Raw genomic sequence first — 19,703 nt, 5'->3', positions numbered from 1 at the left:
CTTGGTACTCCACGTCCTGCAATACATGAGCCTTCTTACATCAACGTGGTATCAAAATAAAAGCTGTCCTGGGCGCCAGATACCAAAGTAACATTTCCTAATTCTACTGGTGTCATAGACATAATGAAAACAATCACGTGTTAGTGTTTCTGACCGAGCACCGAACATTGTATCCGGTTTGCATATGTAACAGAGTGGACTACACTATCAGGACAGGCACATAGGTAGACAGCCGCAGACCTCTGGGTCCTTCTAAAGGTGGCCTAACCGGTATATCACCACGCCCATTATTGTGATTGATTGGGCGGTTAACCAATGCTAGGAGCCTAAAGCCGGCTTGCCAATCAGTAGCCATCTTGGTACACCAGAAAGCAGCTCACCAGCAGCCATATTTGTACTCCACGCCCTGGAAAACGTTACTCCAGTCACGTCGACACTATAGTGCAGCACCAAAACAAAAGGTGCCCGAGGCGCCTGATCCTAAATAAACATGTATTAATGTTATGTCGACAAAGGAATAGCACAGGAAATTATTTACACTTATTATACGCCTTATTCTACAGGCTGAGATTGTTTGTACTTGAGTACAAGAAAGGTGAAATGTCGAAAAAATGGGCAGGCGGTACATGGACAGCCCCACTTTACTGGGGCTTCATGAGGATTGCTGCGTCACACGGTTGCCCCGCCTCCCAGAGTGATTGGCAGGTTATCTGACCAATCCTACTAAGGATCTCTTCACAGCGGCCCTGTCACAGCGGCGGCCGCTTGCGCAGCGAGAGCCGCTCTCCGGTTGTGGTGAATGGAAGCGGCCGCCTGACTGACTGAATCCTCGGCCATGCCCGTCTCCAGCCCCGGGTGAGCCATGTCCTCCAGCGGTTACAGCGACCTGCGGGAGAAGCTGCAGTCTCTGTCCCGGGAGCCCCCGCCGCCTGCCGCGATGAAGAAGCGAAAGCAGCCGGCCTCGGACACCGAGGAAGAGGAGGAAGGCGCGGCGTCAGACGCGGAGGGGGAGGAGGAGGAAGCCCGGAAGGTGCGCTCCGGGATCCGGCAGGTGCGGCTCTTCTCCCCGGAGGAATGCTCCCGGATCGAGGCCAAGATAGACGAGGTGGTGTCCCGCGCCGAGAAGGGGCTGTACCGGGAGCACACGGTGGACCGCGCGCCGCTGCGCAACAAGTACTTCTTCGGGGAAGGCTACACGTACGGGGCGCAGCTGCAGAAGCGCGGGCCGGGCCAGGAGCGCCTCTACCCGAAGGGCGAGGTGGACGAGATCCCGGAGTGGGTGCACGAGCTGGTGATCCGGCGCCTGGTGGAGAAGCGCGTCATCCCCGAGGGCTTCGTCAACAGCGCCGTCATCAACGACTACCAGCCCGGCGGCTGCATCGTCTCCCACGTGGACCCCATCCACATCTTCGAGCGGCCGATCGTCTCCGTGTCCTTCTTCAGCGACTCCGCGCTCTGCTTCGGCTGCAAGTTCCAGTTCAAGCCGATCCGGGTGTCCGAGCCCGTGCTCTTCCTGCCGGTCCGCCGGGGCAGCGTCACCGTGCTCAGGTACCGGCGCCTGCGGCCTGTCTGCGGCCTGTCTGCGGCCTGTGCTCCCCCCATAGCCCCCTCCTCAGACTGCTGGGACTTGTGCTCCCTCCATAGCCCCCTCCTCAGATTGCTGGGACTTGTGCTCCCTCCATAGCCCCCTCCTCAGATTGCTGGGACTTGTGCTCCCCCCATAGCCTCCTCCTCAGACTGCTGGGACTTGTGCTCCCCCCATAGCCTGCCTTCAGATTGCTGGGACTTGTGCTCCCTCCATAGCCTCCTCCTCAGACTGCTGGGACTTGTGCTCCCTCCATAGCCTGCCTTCAGATTGCTGGGACTTGTGCTCCCTCCATAGCCCCCTCTTCAGATTGCTGGGACTTGTGCTCCCCCCCATAGCCCCCTCCTCAGATTGCTGGGACTTGTGCTCCCTCCATAGCCTGCCTTCAGATTGCTGGGACTTGTGCTCCCTCCATAGCCCCCTCCTCAGATTGCTGGGACTTGTGCTCCCTCCATAGCCTGCCTCCATGGCCCCCTCCTCAGATTGCTGGGACTTGTGCTCCCTCCATAGCCCCCTCCTCAGATTGCTGGGACTTGTGCTCCCTCCATAGCCCCCTCCTCAGATTGCTGGGACTTGTGCTCCCTCCATAGCCTGCCTTCAGATTGCTGGGACTTGTGCTCCCTCCATAGCCCCCTCCTCAGATTGCTGGGACTTGTGCTCCCTCCATAGCCTGCCTCCATGGCCCCCTCCTCAGATTGCTGGGACTTGTGCTCCCTCCATAGCCCCCTCCTCAGATTGCTGGGACTTGTGCTCCCCTCCATAGCCTGCCTTCAGATTGCTGGGACCTGTGCTCCCTCCATAGCCTGCCTTCAGATTGCTGGGACTTGTGGTCCTCTCCATAGCCTGCCTTCAGATTGCTTGGACTTGTGCTCCCTCCATAGCCTGCCTTCAGATTGCTTGGACTTGTGCTCCCTCCATAGCCTGCCTTCAGATTGCTTGGACTTGTGCTCCCTCCATAGCCTGCCTCCATGTCCCCCTGTTCAGGTGGCTGGGACTTGTGGTCCCCTTCATGTCTCTTCCTCCCTTCCCCAATATCTGACTCCTTACTGGCTGAGACTTGTAGTGTCTCCCTCCTTACTAGCTGTTAGCTGCCTCCCTCCTGTAAATGTCTTGACACTCCCCCCCCCCCCCCCCCCCCCCCCATTCTGCCTGCCCTACTGTACTGGCTGGGACTTGTAGTGTCTCTTATCCTGCCGCTATTCTCTCCCTCCTGAGGTTCTTCCATCCTTCATCTCTCACTTTACTGGCTGGGACTTGTAGTGTTTCCCACCACCTAAATGTCTCTCTTTACTGTTTGGTACTTGTAGCCCCCTCCACACCCACTTAAGTACCTGGGACTAGTGGTCCTTCCCCCTCCATGTCTCTCCTTCTTGTGCCCCTCCCCTGCTCTCTGGGACTTGTGGTTCCCCTCCATATCCCCCCTTCCATGTTGCCTACGTCACACTGCTCTGCGGCGTCCTATGACCCCCCCCCCCCTCTCCCTTCCGCACTCGTTAGTTTGCCCCAGTGTCACATGTGGGCCGGATGTACCGGAGCACATGATTGCTTGCAGTTAGTGCAGCGGCCCCCTGATCCCGCACTCTGCTGCCCCCTGACTTGTAGTGGTTTGCATTAATCTGCTCTGTCCTCATACTAGGACACATGGCCGTCACCTCCTCCGGGGTCTGGGACCGGCCATAGACGGCAGTAGCCGCCATCTCTAGTACTGTGCACATGGGCTCTGCCCCACGGGTCCTACATCGGGGGGTATAAGACTTCTACCATGACTGCTCCTCATTTCCTCCGACCCCTGGGATGCAGCTGTAGACACAGATCATGTGTCTGTAGTGTGGGGAACAACAACTCCCAGCATGTCCTGACATCATTACATAGTATAGCAGATCCCGCTGGGCCGATCACCTCCTCGATCACTGTCCATGTGACTCCTCGACGTCTCCGGTGGTCGCAGGGCAGCCAAGTGTCGGTGACTTGGAGCTGTACCCCGGTGTGTGGGGGAGGGGACGCGCGTCACGTGGGCTCCAGGTGCAGGGGCCGCCGATGCCAAGAGATTATTTTCATCTTCAGAGCTCGTGCTTCCCTATAGAGAAGCCAGGTGTGTGCGGGGCTCCAGGGCCGGGGTGGGCACCATGTCCTGGCCGGAGGGTCCGTCATGTAATCCACTCTGATCTGGATTATGCTCCGCCACTTCCTGCTCAGGCCGCTTTATCCTGTTCCCTCATCTGCTCCTCTTCTCCCTGGCGCTCCCGGGTCTACGTCTTCCTTCTCGTCCCATAATTTAGTCATGAGTAAGATACGGTGAAGCAGCCATGTGCCCCCATACATTGGTCAGATGCCCTCTATGACGTTGTTCAGACTGAGCCCCCTGGTTCCTGAGTTAAATAATGGAAGGCTGTAGCCCATGCCCTCTGGGTGTCATGGCAGCTGTGATGCCGGTAGTGGTGGTCCTGCGATTACACTATTTGTATGGGTCATCTCCTGTTTTTGGGGGGTCGTTGTACTTTTATATGAACCCTTGCCTGCTGACTACTCCTCTCTTTCATCCCTATGATGACTCTGCCCTCCCCATGTTGTGGTGGTTTCCTATTTGGGTAACACTCCGCCACCTCCTCTTCGGGGCCCCTAATAGGAACGTTGTGGGTGTGTAATGGGATCTGTAAGGAGCAGTACCCGGATGTGCGCTGCCCCCTGCCTGTGTGACGGAAACCTGCATGCTAGCCACGGCTATAGTGTTTCCTCCACAAAGAAATGGGCCTCCGGCAGCAGTGGTGTAGGGAAGCCATGTGATGAGACCGATGACATCCGCTATTGTTCTCTGCTATGAGGCCTGCCCGCCCCCTGATATTCCTGCCTCGTCATGTGACGCTGTATCCCCGACTCACCGTGTCTTCTTTCTCTTGCAGTGGATATGCCGCCGACGACATCACACACTGCATCCGACCCCAGGACATCAAGGAGCGGCGCGCCGTCGTCATACTTAGGAAGTAAGTCTTGTGCTTAAGCATTTGGCCGAGTCTCGCTGGGGCCATCATTGGTACCTGGCGCTGACCTCATGTCACCAGATGGGCAAACGGGGTCACATGCAGGAGACTGGCAACCGCATAGTGGAAATGACCCTGTGCCGAGGAGGGTGAGGGCAGTGCCAGGATGACGGGTGCCACCGGTGCTCCTAGTTGGCGCGGGTTTTTTATGATGTGAAGCTGTTCGGGGCTTGTAGCTCGCAGACCGGCTTATAAGGCTCCTCCACATTACTGCTAGCGTGGCCATAGCCTCAGTGATGCGAGTCTCCAGTACCCAGACCCCCTGCCATCCCCCGGTCTAGACTTGGCCTGATCTGAGGGCAAATAACGTCATGTGTATAGATGAATGGAGGGAAATATTCACCATAGACATGATGGCTAAAATAGTGACCGTCAAATGTTTGGACCTTAACTTTTTTCTATTTCGGAGGCATAGTGTGTGTGTGTATGTATATATATGTATGTATATATGTATGTATGTATATATATATATATATATATATATATATATATATATATATATATATATATATATATATATATATAATATATTTTTTTTTTTTTTTGCAGAATCTGTGCAGAATTAAATTTATAGATGAGTTTTTAATATTGGGTTTTCCTATATATTACAGAACAAGAACAGAAGCTCCGCGGCTGGAGACCAAGTCCCTGGGCAGCAGCTCTCACCCCGAGAGGTTATCTGGCAGTAACAGACAACACATCCTGAAACCAAAGCGGTCCCACCGCAAAGCCGATCCCGACGCCGCTCACCGGTAAGTGTCCGTCTCCATCACTGAGCAGCGGGGGTCTCGTACGTGGCTCCGTCATACAGCGGGTGCAGTGTGGCGCCTATAGGGCTGGATGGACACTACTGGCTTCAGACAGGTGCTTCTGTTCTGGAAAACCCTTAAGGAGGGGTCATAATTATAGTATCCAGAAAAATTCCTCTTAATGGGGTTTGTGTTTTTGGGGGGCTCCTCACAAGCCTTTGTGTATAGGGCTGCAGGGGTGACCTCCTTGATCTTCACTTACAATAGACACAGCCTCCTTTTTAAAGGGCTGCTCCTGTCCTCACTCCCAAATTGAAAGGTGCTGACTGTCGCGTCTACAAGGGGCGCACCAGGGCGTGTGCATGTCCTATTCATCCGGTGGGGCACCTCAATGAGTGTTGTTATTTTGGGGGTCTCTTGATGTAAAGTTGAATTCAAGTAGAGATCTTTTAAAAATGGTGGGGGGGATTGACAGTTACTATAAATGTGAGAATGCGGACCACCTACAGAATCTGTAGTACGTGGTATGTCTGGACAGGATTGATATGGGGGGAAGGGGGTGAGAGAACAGAATTGGGTTTTGTCCTAACCCCTGCCTTCCCCCACAGACCTCGGGTTCTGGAAATGGATAAAGAGGAGAACAGAAGATCCGTGCTTTTACCAAAACCGAGGAGACGAAGCAACTTCAGCTCTGAGAACTATTGGCGGAGGCCTTACGATTATGTGGACAGCTATACAGACACGGGAGAGGACGAGGACAGCCCTGCCCGCAAAGTAAAAATGAGGCGCCATTGAGAGCGCTGCGCCCGGACCCTGCCCCCGCTCGGTGGATTCTGGTGGATCTATATAAATATAGGATTTTCCTCCTCCGACTGCATTGGAAAGCCCAGTCCTGTCTTCTATAAATGTATGCACCATGTTCTGGATCCAATCTCACTTTATTCTTATTTTTCTTTTTTTTAACCCCTTTATTTGGGTGGGCAGCGCTTCCCATGAGTATGTCCCTGGGTCTTCATCAGCGCCGGTGTTGCGGCCGGTGCTCACTGTCGGGAGACTGTAAACCCAAGGCTCACAGGAGGGCTGTTCTGGTGTGTGGTTTTTTGTTTTTTTTTTCCATTGAACACAGGGGTTTTGTTTTTTTTTCTTCACTTGAATTTTTTTATTTTTCTGTCCCTGAGTTCAGAAGGATCCATCGAGATCAGGATGAAGCACTCTCCGGTGCGCGCACCATCCTCGGCGGCGGCAGCGGAAGCCGCTGTGTCCCCCACCCCCCTCACGCACTCTTTTCTCCCCTCTTATTGTAAGAAGAAAAAAAAAATTGTTAGAATGGTCCTTGATGCCTTTTCAGATGATTTAATAATAAGTTCCAAGGAATCCAGAAGTTTTTATTTCTAGTATACTCACTAATAATAAAGTATATGAGCAGATTTCTTTTTATTCTGTACACCTCCAGGTCTCTGTAAATTATCCAATTAAATTCTGTTTTGCTGAAATCTTCACCAATCCTGTTTATCCAAGCGCCGGGACCTTCATGTGAACGTTAAGGGGGGGGCTCTGTGCTTAAAAAAAAAAAAAAATATATATATATATATCTGATGGGGGCAGGGGGTTGTTGCTGCTCTTTACCACAAGTGCAGAAATAATCCCCTTTTATCGGGGTATTCCGGTGGCAGTTGTGACTCAGACCCCAGCCGGTCGCCAGGAGGGGGTTACCAGTACAGTGCACGTCATTCAGTCGGGGGGTACCCTTCCCGCCGGTATCCTCTTCTTACTTGGTGCAGAGGATGGAGGGTGCAGCTGGACACAACTGGTACACAGCCCCATGATCTCTCCTGTGGTCCGCCATGTTTGTGCCCCCATATGTAGCTACGCTATACCACTTTTTGGCTAGATGTGGGTAACAGATGCAGGATCTAACCTTCCTTCTGGTATTTTGGCTTCTCCCTGGATATTTGCATTCAGCCGTTGTTGCCATGTTTGGATTTATACTTTTGGTTCGTGGGGTGGGAATATAATGAAGGTTGGCTCTTGTGGCACCACCATGCTATTTCTTGCTATTGCGGTGCCAGTCTGGGTCTTGTTTTTGCCATAAATGCTCTGCTCGCAGCCACGAGACTTCCTGCAGAGCTGATTGGGGTTGGAGACTTGGTGACTGTAATGGTTTTGGTAATGCTGAAGCCTCCTGACATACTCTGCGCTGCTGTCACCCCCAGTCGCTCTGCCGCCTGCCTACTCCCCGGATGATGTTACAGTGTACACCCCATTGCCTCCTCTGCAGTAACCCTACCGCTCCTCACATTGACCTTTTCCACGTGGCGGGTGTATTTTTAGTCTTCTGCCGGCTCAGTCGCTGGGTTCAGGGCTATGTTTGGTGGCCGCTGCGGATAATCTGTTCTCTGCAGGGGATCAGGCCACGATCTGCGGAAACAAGGATCAATTCCTCTAAGTCACTTGTACATGGGAGAATGTAGGATTATATTCTGGTGCATGAGTGACCGGTTCTGCCAGACAGGTGATAATCATCCTCATATGTAGTTTGGAACAGTAACTAAAACAGAGACGGCTTTGCAGGAGGCTTAAAACTATGTGAGGAGCAACCACCTTCCTACATAGGTGAGGACGATGAATGGTTCATGTCACAGGTTGTAGACCATGACAAATCACTAGGTAATTATACCGCATCAGCCAGCTGTCAGTCGGGCAAAGATTTCAGAGGCAAGCTGGGTATGAAGATGGGCTGTTTAGAAGAAGCGCCAAGAAATGAATATGGAGGGCTGCAGACTTTGTGGTCACCTAAGGAAACTGTGCGGGAGATGACACGTTACTTCCCTCCTAAATAGGAAGATGTCCAGCAGTGCCATCAGCTCGGGACTGGAAGCTAGGAGTGGGACCAGCTTACGGTACCTTCATCAACAGCTTAGAGACGTCGTCTTCATGGGAGATTTGCGGCCAACTCCCCTCACAAGACTGAACAACTCAGCTATACATTAAATCACAGGAGCCGAGGTGCCGAAAAATATCAGAAGGACTGAGGAGTCACAACGGGACAGATAAAGGTGAATCTCACAAAATTAGAAGATCATCAAAAAGTGAATTTATTTCAGTTCTTCAATACAAAAAATGAAACTCATATATTCTATAGAGTCATTACACACAGAGTGATCTATTCCAAGTGTTTATTTCTGTTAATGTTGATGATTATGGCTTACAGCCAATGAAAACCCAGAAGTCATTATCTCAGTAAATTAGAATACTTTATAACACCAGCTTGAAAAATGATTTTCAAATCCGAAATATTGTCCTACTGAAATGTATGTTCAGTAAATGCACTCAGTGCTTCGTCGGGGCTCCTTGTGCATCAATTACTGCATCAGTGCGGCGTGTCATCAACATTAACAGAAATAAACTCTTGAAATAGATAACTCTGTAATGACTCTCTATAATGAGATTCACTTTTGTATTGAAGAACTCAAATAACCCCCAATAACTCACATAATCTGTCTGGGATCCCATCGAGAGACCGAAGGATCCGCACAAGCCTCATACACACGAGATCTGGGCTCAGTTGCTCCATAATATACAAGTGACACAAAGGAGTTGATGGGCGATCACCTGATACTGAGGATGGAGGGGACGGGTGGTCAACAAATATTGAAGGGATTTAGATTTCTCTTTTGTTCATTCACTTTGCACTTAGTTAGTTGACAAAAATAAACTATGCCTCTAATTTTTAAAGTTTCTTACTTTGCAGCAATTTTTACACACCTGCCTAAAACTTTTGGACAGTACGGTGTACACAACATATTTATATAATTTCTGCATAACTTGTAGTTACGTCCTATATTATACTCCAGAGCTGCACTCACTATTCTGCTGGTGCAGTCACTGTGTACATACATTACATTACTGATCCTGAGTTACCTCCTGTATTATACTCCAGAGCTGCACTCACTATTCTGTTGGTGCAGTCACTGTGTACATTCATTACATTACTGATCCTGAGTTACATCCTGTATTATACCACAGAGCTGCACTCACTATTCTGCTGGTGCAGTCACTGTGTACACACATTACTGATCCGGAGTTACATCCTGTATTATACTCCAGAGCTGCACTCACTATTCTGCTGGTGCAGTCACTGTGTACATACATTACATTACTGATCCTGAGTTACATCCTGTATTATACCACAGAGCTGCACTCACTATTCTGCTGGTGCAGTCACTGTGTACACACATTATTGATCCGGAGTTACCTCCTGTATTATCCTCCAGAGCTGCACTCACTATTCTGCTGGTGCAGTCACTGTGTACATACATTACATTACTGATCCTGAGTTACATCCTGTATTATACCCCAGAGCTGCACTCACTATTCTGCTGGTGCAGTCACTGTGTACATACATTACATTACTGATCCTGAGTTACATCCTGTATTATACCCCAGAGCTGCACTCACTATTCTGCTGGTGCAGTCACTGTGTACATACATTACATTACTGATCCTGAGTTACCTCCTGTATTATACCCCAGAGCTGCACTCACTATTCTGCTGGTGCAGTCACTGTGTACATACATTACTGATCCTGAGTTACCTCCTGTATTATACCCCAGAGCTGCACTCACTATTCTGCTGGTGCAGTCACTGTGTACATACATTACATTACTGATCCTGAGTTACCTCCTGTATTATACCCCAGAGCTGCACTCACTATTCTGCTGGTGCAGTCACTGTGCACATACATTACATTACTGATCCTGAGTTACAGCCTGTATTATCCTCCAGAGCTGCACTCACTATTCTGCTGGTGCAGTCACTGTGTACATACATTACATTACTGATCCTGAGTTACATCCTGTATTATACTCCAGAGCTGCACTCGCTATTCTGCTGGTGCAGTCACTGTGTACATACATTACTGATCCTGAGTTACCTCCTGTATTATACCCCAGAGCTGCACTCACTATTCTGCTGGTGCAGTCACTGTGTACATACATTACATTACTGATCCTGAGTTACATCCTGTATTATACCCCAGAGCTGCACTCACTATTCTGCTGGTGCAGTCACTGTGTACATACATTACATTACTGATCCTGAGTTACCTCCTGTATTATACCCTAGGGCTGCACTCACTATTCTGCTGGTGCAGTCACTGTGTACATACATTACATTACTGATCCTGAGTTACCTCCTGTATTATACCCCAGAGCTGCACTCACTATTCTGCTGGTGCAGTCACTGTGCACATACATTACATTACTGATCCTGAGTTACAGCCTGTATTATCCTCCAGAGCTGCACTCACTATTCTGCTGGTGCAGTCACTGTGTACATATATTACATTACTGATCCTGAGTTACATCCTGTATTATCCTCCAGAGCTGCACTCACTATTCTGCTGGTGCAGTCACTGTGTACATACATTACATTACTGATCCTGAGTTACCTCCTGTATTATACCCCAGAGCTGCACTCACTATTCTGCTGGTGCAGTCACTGTGTACATACATTACATTACTGATCCTGAGTTACCTCCTGTATTATACCCCAGAGCTGCACTCACTATTCTGCTGGTGCAGTCACTGTGTACATACATTACATTACTGATCCTGAGTTACCTCCTGTATTATACCCCAGAGCTGCACTCACTATTCTGCTGGTGCAGTCACTGTGCACATACATTACATTACTGATCCTGAGTTACAGCCTGTATTATCCTCCAGAGCTGCACTCACTATTCTGCTGGTGCAGTCACTGTGTACATACATTACATTACTGATCCTGAGTTACATCCTGTATTATACTCCAGAGCTGCACTCGCTATTCTGCTGGTGCAGTCACTGTGTACATACATTACTGATCCTGAGTTACCTCCTGTATTATACCCCAGAGCTGCACTCACTATTCTGCTGGTGCAGTCACTGTGTACATACATTACATTACTGATCCTGAGTTACATCCTGTATTATACCCCAGAGCTGCACTCACTATTCTGCTGGTGCAGTCACTGTGTACATACATTACATTACTGATCCTGAGTTACAGCCTGTATTATCCTCCAGAGCTGCACTCACTATTCTGCTGGTGCAGTCACTGTGTACATATATTACATTACTGATCCTGAGTTACATCCTGTATTATACTCCAGAGCTGCACTCGCTATTCTGCTGGTGCAGTCACTGTGTACATACATTACTGATCCTGAGTTACCTCCTGTATTATACCCCAGAGCTGCACTCACTATTCTGCTGGTGCAGTCACTGTGCACATACATTACATTACTGATCCTGAGTTAAATCCTGTATTATACCCCAGAGCTGCACTCACTATTCTGCTGGTGCAGTCACTGTGCACATACATTACATTACTGATCCTGAGTTACATCCTGTATTATACCCCAGAGCTGCACTCACTATTCTGCTGATGCAGTCACTGTGCACATACATTACATTACTGATCCTGAGTTACATCCTGTATTATACTCCAGAGCTGCACTCACTATTCTGCTGGTGCAGTCACTGTGTACCTACATTACATTACTGATCCTGAGTTACATCCTGTATTATACCCCAGAGCTGCACTCACTATTCTGCTGGTGCAGTCACTGTGTACATACATTACTGATCCTGAGTTACATCCTGTATTATACCCCAGAGCTGCACTCACTATTCTGCTGGTGCAGTCACTGTGTACATACATTACATTACTGATCCTGAGTTACACCCCATATTATACCCCAGAGCTGCACTCACTATTCTGCTGGTGCAGTCACTGTGCACATACATTACATTACTGATCCTGAGTTACATCCTGTATTATATCCCAGAGCTGCACTCACTATTCTGCTGGTGCAGTCACTGTGCACATACATTACATTACTGATCCTGAGTTACATCCTGTATTATACTCCAGAGCTGCACTCACTATTCTGCTGGTGCAGTCACTGTGCACATACATTACATTACTGATACTGAGTTACATCCTGTATTATACTCCAGAGCTGCACTCACTATTCTGCTGGTGCAGTCACTGTGTACATACATACATTACTGACCCTGAGTTACATCCTGTATTATACCCCAGAGCTGCACTCACTATTCTGCTGGTGCAGTCACTGTGTACATACATACATTACTGACCCTGAGTTACATCCTGTATTATACCCCAGAGCTGCACTCACTATTCTGCTGGTGCAGTCACTGTGCACATACATTACTGATCCTGTATTATCTGCCCAGTGATCAGTATCTGCCTGTAGGCCCCGGCCTGGTGACATTAGTAGAAGCCTCTGATGGTAAGTATAGCTCAGTCCTCCAATCATCAGTCTGCGCTCGCTCTTTATATACTGTAGAAAGCTTTGTACTTTCTGGGGATCGTGCAGCAGGATGATTGTGCGGAGATCACCTATTGAAAAAATTCAGTTTGCTGCTTTAGCCATATATATGTAAATAGAGGTATAGCCTCTAATTAGAGAGCCCCCCTGGCCCACCAGGACATTTACATCTCTGGGTGCACTAATCTGTTTCTCAAGGATTATTTGCATACGGGGAGTTACCTTTGGGATTTGTGATAGCAGCAAACCATACACTAAGAGGAAATTACCGCAGATCTCCACTAGGTGGCATCAGATGACTGACTACACATACAAGTGCTTCTCACTAAATTAGAAGATCATCAAAAAGTGAATTTATTTCAGTTCTTCAATAGAACAAGTGAATCTCATATATTCTATAGAGTCATTACACACAGAGTGATCTATTTCACGTGTTTATTTCTGTTAATGTTGATGATTATGGCTTACAGCCAATGAAAACCCGAAAGTCATTATCTCAGAAAATTAGAATACTTTATAACACCAGGTTGAAAAATTATTTTAAAGTCAGAAATGTTCCCTACTGAAATGTATGTTCAGTAAATGCACTGAATACTTGGTCGGGGCTCCTTTTGCATCAATTACTTTATGGCATGGAGGAGATCAGCCTGTGGCGCTGCTGAGGGGTTATGGAAGCCCAGGTTGCTTTGATAGCAGCCTTCAGCTCGTCTGCATTGTTGGGTCTGGTGTCTCATCTTCCTCCATAGATTGTCTATGGGGTTAAAGGGACACTGTCACCTGAATTTGGAGGGAACAATCTTCAGCCATGGAGGCGGGGTTTTCGGGTGTTTGATACACCCTTTCCTTACCCGCTGGCTGCATGCTGGCTGCAATATTGGATTGAAGTTCATTCTCTGTCCTCCGTAGTACATGCCTGCACACGGTGCAATCTTGCCTTGCGCAGGCATGTACTATGGAGGACAGAGAATGAACTTCAATCCAATATTGCAGCCAGCATGCAGCCAGCGGGTAAAGAAAGGGTGAATCAAAAACCCCAAAACCCCGCCTCCATGGCTGAAGATTGTTCCCTCCAAATTCAGGTGACAGTGTCCCTTTAAGGTCAGGCGAGTTTGCTGCCAATCAAGCCCAGTGATACTGTTGTTTTTACACCAGATATTGGTATTTTTGGCAGTGTGGACAGGGGCCAAGTCCTGCTGGAGAATGACATTTCCATCTCCTAAAAGCTTGTCAGCAGAGGGAAGCATGAAGTGCTCTACAATGTCCTGGTTGACGGCTGCGCTGACTTTGGTCTTGATAAAACACAGTGGACTTGCTTGTGCACCTTTTTCTACCACACTTTTTCCTTCCACTCCACTTTCCATTAGTTAAGAACTGAAATAAATTCACTTTTTGATGATTTTCTAATTCTGTGAGTAGCGCCTGGTATGTATGGTAAGGCGATAGGTCACCTGCCCATAGGCCCAGCAGTACAGCACCATATAGCGGGTATTTCTCTACTCTGCTTTTTTTCCGCGGTGACATGCATTTTTTCCGCGATTTGCTGTGATTTTCCAATGCGTTGTTTTTTGTTTTTGCCGTTTCCACCTGTACCAACCACACAGGTAAATTCCTATTGAAAACCGTATGCGATCTGTAAATTCACCGTCACAATCAAAGACTACCGATACTCCGATACACTGAAACGAGCACTGCATCTGTACCAGAGGACTATGATCAGTTATATTTACTGACAGCAAGCAGGGGTTGGAATATCCTCATCTGATACCTTAAAGGGATGTTCCTATTAATTGAATAGGATAATTCTATATTGGGGGGGAGGGAGGGGTATTTACTTTTGACAACTTTCCTAATAATCGCGAATCTTCATGTTCTGTCCTGCGGCCAATCCAAGTCATGGAGGGTAAACTGGAAATTAAATGAAACCACAAGGAATTTTCTGAGCTCGTTATCTTGTTTTTTTTTTTCTTCTCGTCCAATCGCATTTAATCATCTGCAGATGTTGACCTCACGAGGGACAACTACAGGAAGAAGGAGGGACGATCCGTGCAAACATCTGGTCCTGCCCCATTATATCATCCAGGGGACTATTACCGTCCTCCGCCTGTATCATACGTACAGGTCCCTGCGGCAGAGGAGCTGACAATCTAATGCCTCCTCCATATCCGATCCACTGGGAGCTTTGTATAATACATGACCGAAAGTATGTGCCCCCCAGTGATTGGACGCGTGTGACCTATCCTGTGGTTAAGTAATGTGCTCCGATAACCCCTTTAAGGCTTCCCCCCCCATAAGAGGACATCTACATGACGTAACTTTGCAGTGGATTTTCCATGCAGATTTGCGCACGGAAAATCCGCAGCTGGATAAAGTACCATACACGGGGAGGAGATTTGAGTGCAGAAACTAACCTGCTAAAAGGTCATTTATGGTGCAAATTTTCATTGCAGATTCCCCCTTCTTCAATATAGAGGAATGAATTTCGCTGCAGATCAGCAGTCAGATTTTGCTGCAGATATACAGACCGATTTTTCACGCATGTGAGAATAAGGTTATATTTTTGCATTAAAAAAAAAAAAAAAAAGGAAATGATCCTGAAATACGTCTCCAACGGTTAAACCAGACAATTCCTTTAATATATAACCCCCCCAAAATAATGATTTAACTATAGTTTGATCTCCAGGATCCCTTTAAGGCGGAACGTCTGCAGACAGGACGTGTCTGTGATTCACAAGGCGACACGTGGAAGGAAATCACAAGACTATTGTTCCATTGTACGGATCTGCATTTTCTGAGTATAAGCAGATTTGTCATCGTCTTGGGCACATTGTCGCCGTCATCATTTTATTGGCTCTTACGGTCTAGAAAAAAAAAAATGCAGAAATGTAAAAATAAAAATGGCAAAATAAAATTTAAAAAACAAGTAATTTCCTGGATGTTTCACGTTTTACAGTAATGCACCATCTCCCCTTGTATATAACTAAACAGATTCACCATTCAGGAGTCTGGAAAAGCTGGGTGACTGACAACCCCTTCGGAGCTGTAATGGTGGCCTTATTGTTTCTCACCCAGCTTTCCCATATGTACTGTACCCTCACATTGAAGGGTCCGGGTCCGTCTCTCCACCGCGTTTATTGCATGTTCTCTGTCCCGGACCCTCCTCACACACCCCATGGCGCGTACAACATGGCGGATGTGACACCATTTGGCGGTGTCCTTTTCTGGCAATCTGCTTCTCATGAATCTGTGAGAGGAAGTGGGGGGGTCTTAGTACCTGAATTGGGGGGTTGGAATTTATTTAGGATAACGACACAATACACGGCCTGGGAATGAAGTCCAGGGCTACACGGCCCCCCATTTAATTACCTGCGCTCAGTTGTGCTCTTCCTTCTGATTTGACAGTGAGCGTGGAGAAACGCAATGTGGGGCAGTGAAAAGACCAGTGCGCCATACTCGCCGGACGGCATGTTGTTGCCTCGGCAACGTTTACGACTCGGCCTGCAGTTATGTCTAATGAAACATTTTATGGGAGATGGGAACAGCAGCGACACTGAACAACGGCACTTTACATTCCTGAACAGCAAGCAGAGATATTAAAAATGGCGATGAATCGGTACTAAAAAAGCCTAGTGATTCAGACTGTGTTTGTTTCACATAGCAACCAATCACAGAGCGGCTAACATTTTACCAAAGCAGTTTAATAAATGAAAGCTGTGCTCTGATTGGTTGCTATGGGCAACAAGCACAGATTATTGTTTAGACTGCTTTGATAAATGAGGCCTAGTGTGCAGGCTTTTCATGTTTACACTGTGATTTTTATCCCTTTTTAAAGGGGTTATCCGACCTTAGGGTACAAGTCTGCAGTCACTTTACGTGACTGCAGACTTGTGAATCCTCACGGCGCATGCACTGCACATTGTGTGGATTCTCCCTGCTCTATGTAGCAGAACTGCCCACTTGGTATAAGCGCCACTCATAGCTATCCAGCTATGACAACCACAGGGGTCTCCTGCAGACCCTGGGTTGTCGTGCCAACCCATCAGCGACCCTCGGTCACGTGACACGGGCGCTGATAGACGGCGTTAGTGACGCGCTTCCTGCGTGTGCGTGTTAAATGCCGCTGTCAGAGTTTGACAGCGCCATATCACATGTTAACGTGCGCGGGTGGAAGGGGCACATGACAGCTGATCAGATCAGCTGTCATGTGCCGGAAAAGGTGTGGGCTCATCGCTGGAGGTGGGGAGGTGGCCAATGTCGGATATATCCGTCATTGGATGTTAATGGGTTAAATAGCATTTTTTCTACAAAACAAGAAGTGCTGATTCCATCTTCTTTGTATATATTAAGGGCTGGTATATGCCTGGGAGACTCTGTACCCACATTGCTGGTGCTGTTCTTGTTTCTTTATCTATCTATCTATCTATCTATCTATCTATCTATCTATCTATCTATCTATCTATCTATCTATCTATCTATCTATCTATTATCTATATTATATATCTATCTATCATCTATCTATTATCTATCATCTATCTATTATCTATCTATCATCTATCTATTATCTATTAATCTATCTATCTATTATCTATTAATCTATCTATCTATTAATCTATCTATCTATTATCTAGCTATCCATCTATCTACTATCTATCTATCTATTATCTATCATCTATCTATTATATATCTATTATCTATCTATCTATCTATCTATCTATCTATCTATCTATCTATCTATCATCTATCTATTATATATCTATTATCTATCTATCTATTATCTATCATCTATCTATTATATATCTATCTATCTATCTATTATCTATCATCTATCTATTATCTATCTATCATCTATCCATTATCTATCTATCATCTATTATCTATCTATTATCTACAGTATCTATCCATTATCTATGATCTATTTATCTATCTATTATCTATCTATCATCCATCTAACTATTATCTATCTATCTATCTATTAAATATATATATATATATATATATATAATTTGTTTATAAAATAATTAAAAAAAACATAAAAATTAAAATCACCCATTTTTTTCCCATCAGAAAATAAAGAAATTAAGAAAATATTTGATGTTGTTGTTGTATCCTCGTGTGTAAAGGTCTTATTTATCAAACTCTAAAATTATTTAACAACTTTAAAACTATTAAACTACTACAGTGAAAAAAAGGAAAACACCAGAACTGCAATTTTTTTTGGGTGGTCACTGCATCTACTTCGAAAAAATGAAATAAAATGTGATTGAAAAGTCGTATGCACCCATCATGGTACCAATGAAAAGGCCAGCTTGAGCCCTTTAACAACTCCATCAATGGAAAAATAAAAAAGTTAAAAGCTTTGAAGCTTGGAAAGATGGCGACATAAACATTTTTTTTTTATTATTAGGAATTTTTTTTCTTCACTAAAATTTAAAACCATTACATACATTTGGGATCCATCTGAACTGGAGAATCATATTACTGAGTCATATTCACAGCACAAAGAACGCCATTAAACAAAACCTAAAAAAACAATGTAGAAATGTTTTATTTTTCATCCCTTCATTCCACTTGGATTTTTTTCTCTTTTTTTTCCCCCAGTAAATTATATGGTAAAATAAAAGGTGCTATGGGAGGAAAAATAAAGTTACGGCTTTTTGAAAAAGGAGAAAAGAGCAAAAACACAGAAAAAAAATGGCCAGAACAACCCTGTGCAGGCTGTCACTGCTATGCAATGCGCGGAGCGGTGTAGTGAGGTGCCTGTGCAGGTTGTCACAGCTGTGCAATGCGCGGAGCGGTGTAGTGAGGTGCCTGTGCAGGCTGTCACTGCTGTGCAATGCGCGGAGCGGTGTAGTGAGGTGCCTGTGCAGGCTGTCACTGCTGTGCAATGCGCGGAGCGGTGTAGTGAGGTGCCTGTGCAGGCTGTAACTGCTGTGCAATGCGCGGAGCGGTGTAGTGAGGTGCCTGTGCAGGCTGTCACTGCTGTGCAATGCGCGGAGCGGTGTAGTGAGGTGCCTGTGCAGGCTGTCACTGTTGTGCAATGCGCGGAGCGGTGTAGTGAGGTGCCTGTGCAGGCTGTCACTGCTGTGCAATGCGCGGAGCGGTGTAGTGAGGTGCCTGTGCAGACTGTCACTGCTGTGCAATGCGCGGAGCGGTGTAGTGAGGTGCCTGTGCAGGTTGTCACTGCTGTGCAATGCGTGGAGCGGTGTAGTGAGGTGCCTGTGCAGGTTGTCACTGCTGTGCAATGCGCGGAGCGGTGTAGTGAGGTGCCTGTGCAGGTTGTCACAGCTGTGCAATGCGCGGAGCGGTGTAGTGAGGTGCCTGTGCAGGTTGTCACTGCTGTGCAATGCGCGGAGCGGTGTAGTGAGGTGCCTGTGCAGGCTGTCACTGCTGTGCAATGCACGGAGCGGTGTAGTGAGGTGCCTGTGCAGGCTGTCACTGCTGTGCAATGCGCGGAGCGGTGTAGTGAGGTGCCTGTGCAGGCTGTCACTGCTGTGCAATGCGCGGAGCGGTGTAGTGAGGTGCCTGTGCAGGCTGTCACTGCTATGCAATGCGCGGAGCGGTGTAGTGAGGTGCCTGTGCAGGCTGTCACTGCTGTGCAATGTGCGGAGCGGTGTAGTGAGGTGCCTGTGCAGGCTGTAACTGCTGTGCAATGCGCGGAGCGGTGTAGTTTGGTGCCTGTGCAGGCTGTCACTGCTGTGCAATGCGCGGAGCGGTGTAGTGAGGTGCCTGTGCAGGCTGTCACTGTTGTGCAATGCGCGGAGCGGTGTAGTGAGGTGCCTGTGCAGGCTGTCACTGCTGTGCAATGCGCGGAGCGGTGTAGTGAGGTGCCTGTGCAGGTTGTCACTGCTGTGCAATGCGCGGAGCGGTGTAGTGAGGTGCCTGTGCAGGCTGTCACTGCTGTGCAATGCACGGAGCGGTGTAGTGAGGTGCCTGTGCAGGCTGTCACTGCTGTGCAATGCGCGGAGAGGTGTAGTGAGGTGCCTGTGCAGGCTGTCACT

At 47.6% G+C, this 19,703-nt stretch overlaps 1 protein-coding gene and 1 long non-coding RNA gene across 2 annotated transcripts; one reads left to right on the top strand and one right to left on the bottom strand.

Annotated features, from left to right (window-relative positions):
• Nucleotides 1–731: 731 nt before the first annotated feature.
• ALKBH5 (alkB homolog 5, RNA demethylase) lies at nt 732–6,865 on the top strand. Its single transcript, XM_069734677.1, has 4 exons — nt 732–1,548; nt 4,486–4,566; nt 5,235–5,375; nt 5,981–6,865. The coding sequence occupies exons 1-4, from the start codon at nt 863–865 to the stop codon at nt 6,165–6,167; spliced, it is 1,095 nt and encodes a 364-aa protein (XP_069590778.1). The 5' UTR covers nt 732–862; the 3' UTR covers nt 6,168–6,865.
• An 8,462-nt stretch (nt 6,866–15,327) lies between these two features.
• LOC138646039 (uncharacterized) lies at nt 15,328–16,206 on the bottom strand. The gene is made up of 3 exons (XR_011314821.1): nt 16,072–16,206; nt 15,804–15,949; nt 15,328–15,566 (listed from the first exon to the last, which is right to left on the bottom strand). It is a non-coding gene; the product is annotated as an uncharacterized lncRNA (long non-coding RNA).
• Between the last annotated feature and the right edge of the window lie 3,497 nt (nt 16,207–19,703).

The sequence above is a fragment of the Ranitomeya imitator genome, chromosome 7 (assembly GCF_032444005.1).
Source record: "Ranitomeya imitator isolate aRanImi1 chromosome 7, aRanImi1.pri, whole genome shotgun sequence".
Taxonomy (NCBI): Eukaryota; Metazoa; Chordata; class Amphibia; order Anura; family Dendrobatidae; genus Ranitomeya; species Ranitomeya imitator.
This window is presented reverse-complemented; position numbering and strand designations above follow the sequence as displayed.

Coding starts and splice junctions, on each gene's coding strand:
- ALKBH5 (XM_069734677.1), top strand. CDS start 863: ATGTCCTCCAGCGGTTACAGCGACCTGCGGGAGAAGCTGCAGTCTCTG. Junction 4,567..5,234: donor GCCGTCGTCATACTTAGGAA/GTAAGTCTTGTG, acceptor TATATATTACAG/AACAAGAACAGAAGCTCCGC. Junction 5,376..5,980: donor GATCCCGACGCCGCTCACCG/GTAAGTGTCCGT, acceptor CTTCCCCCACAG/ACCTCGGGTTCTGGAAATGG.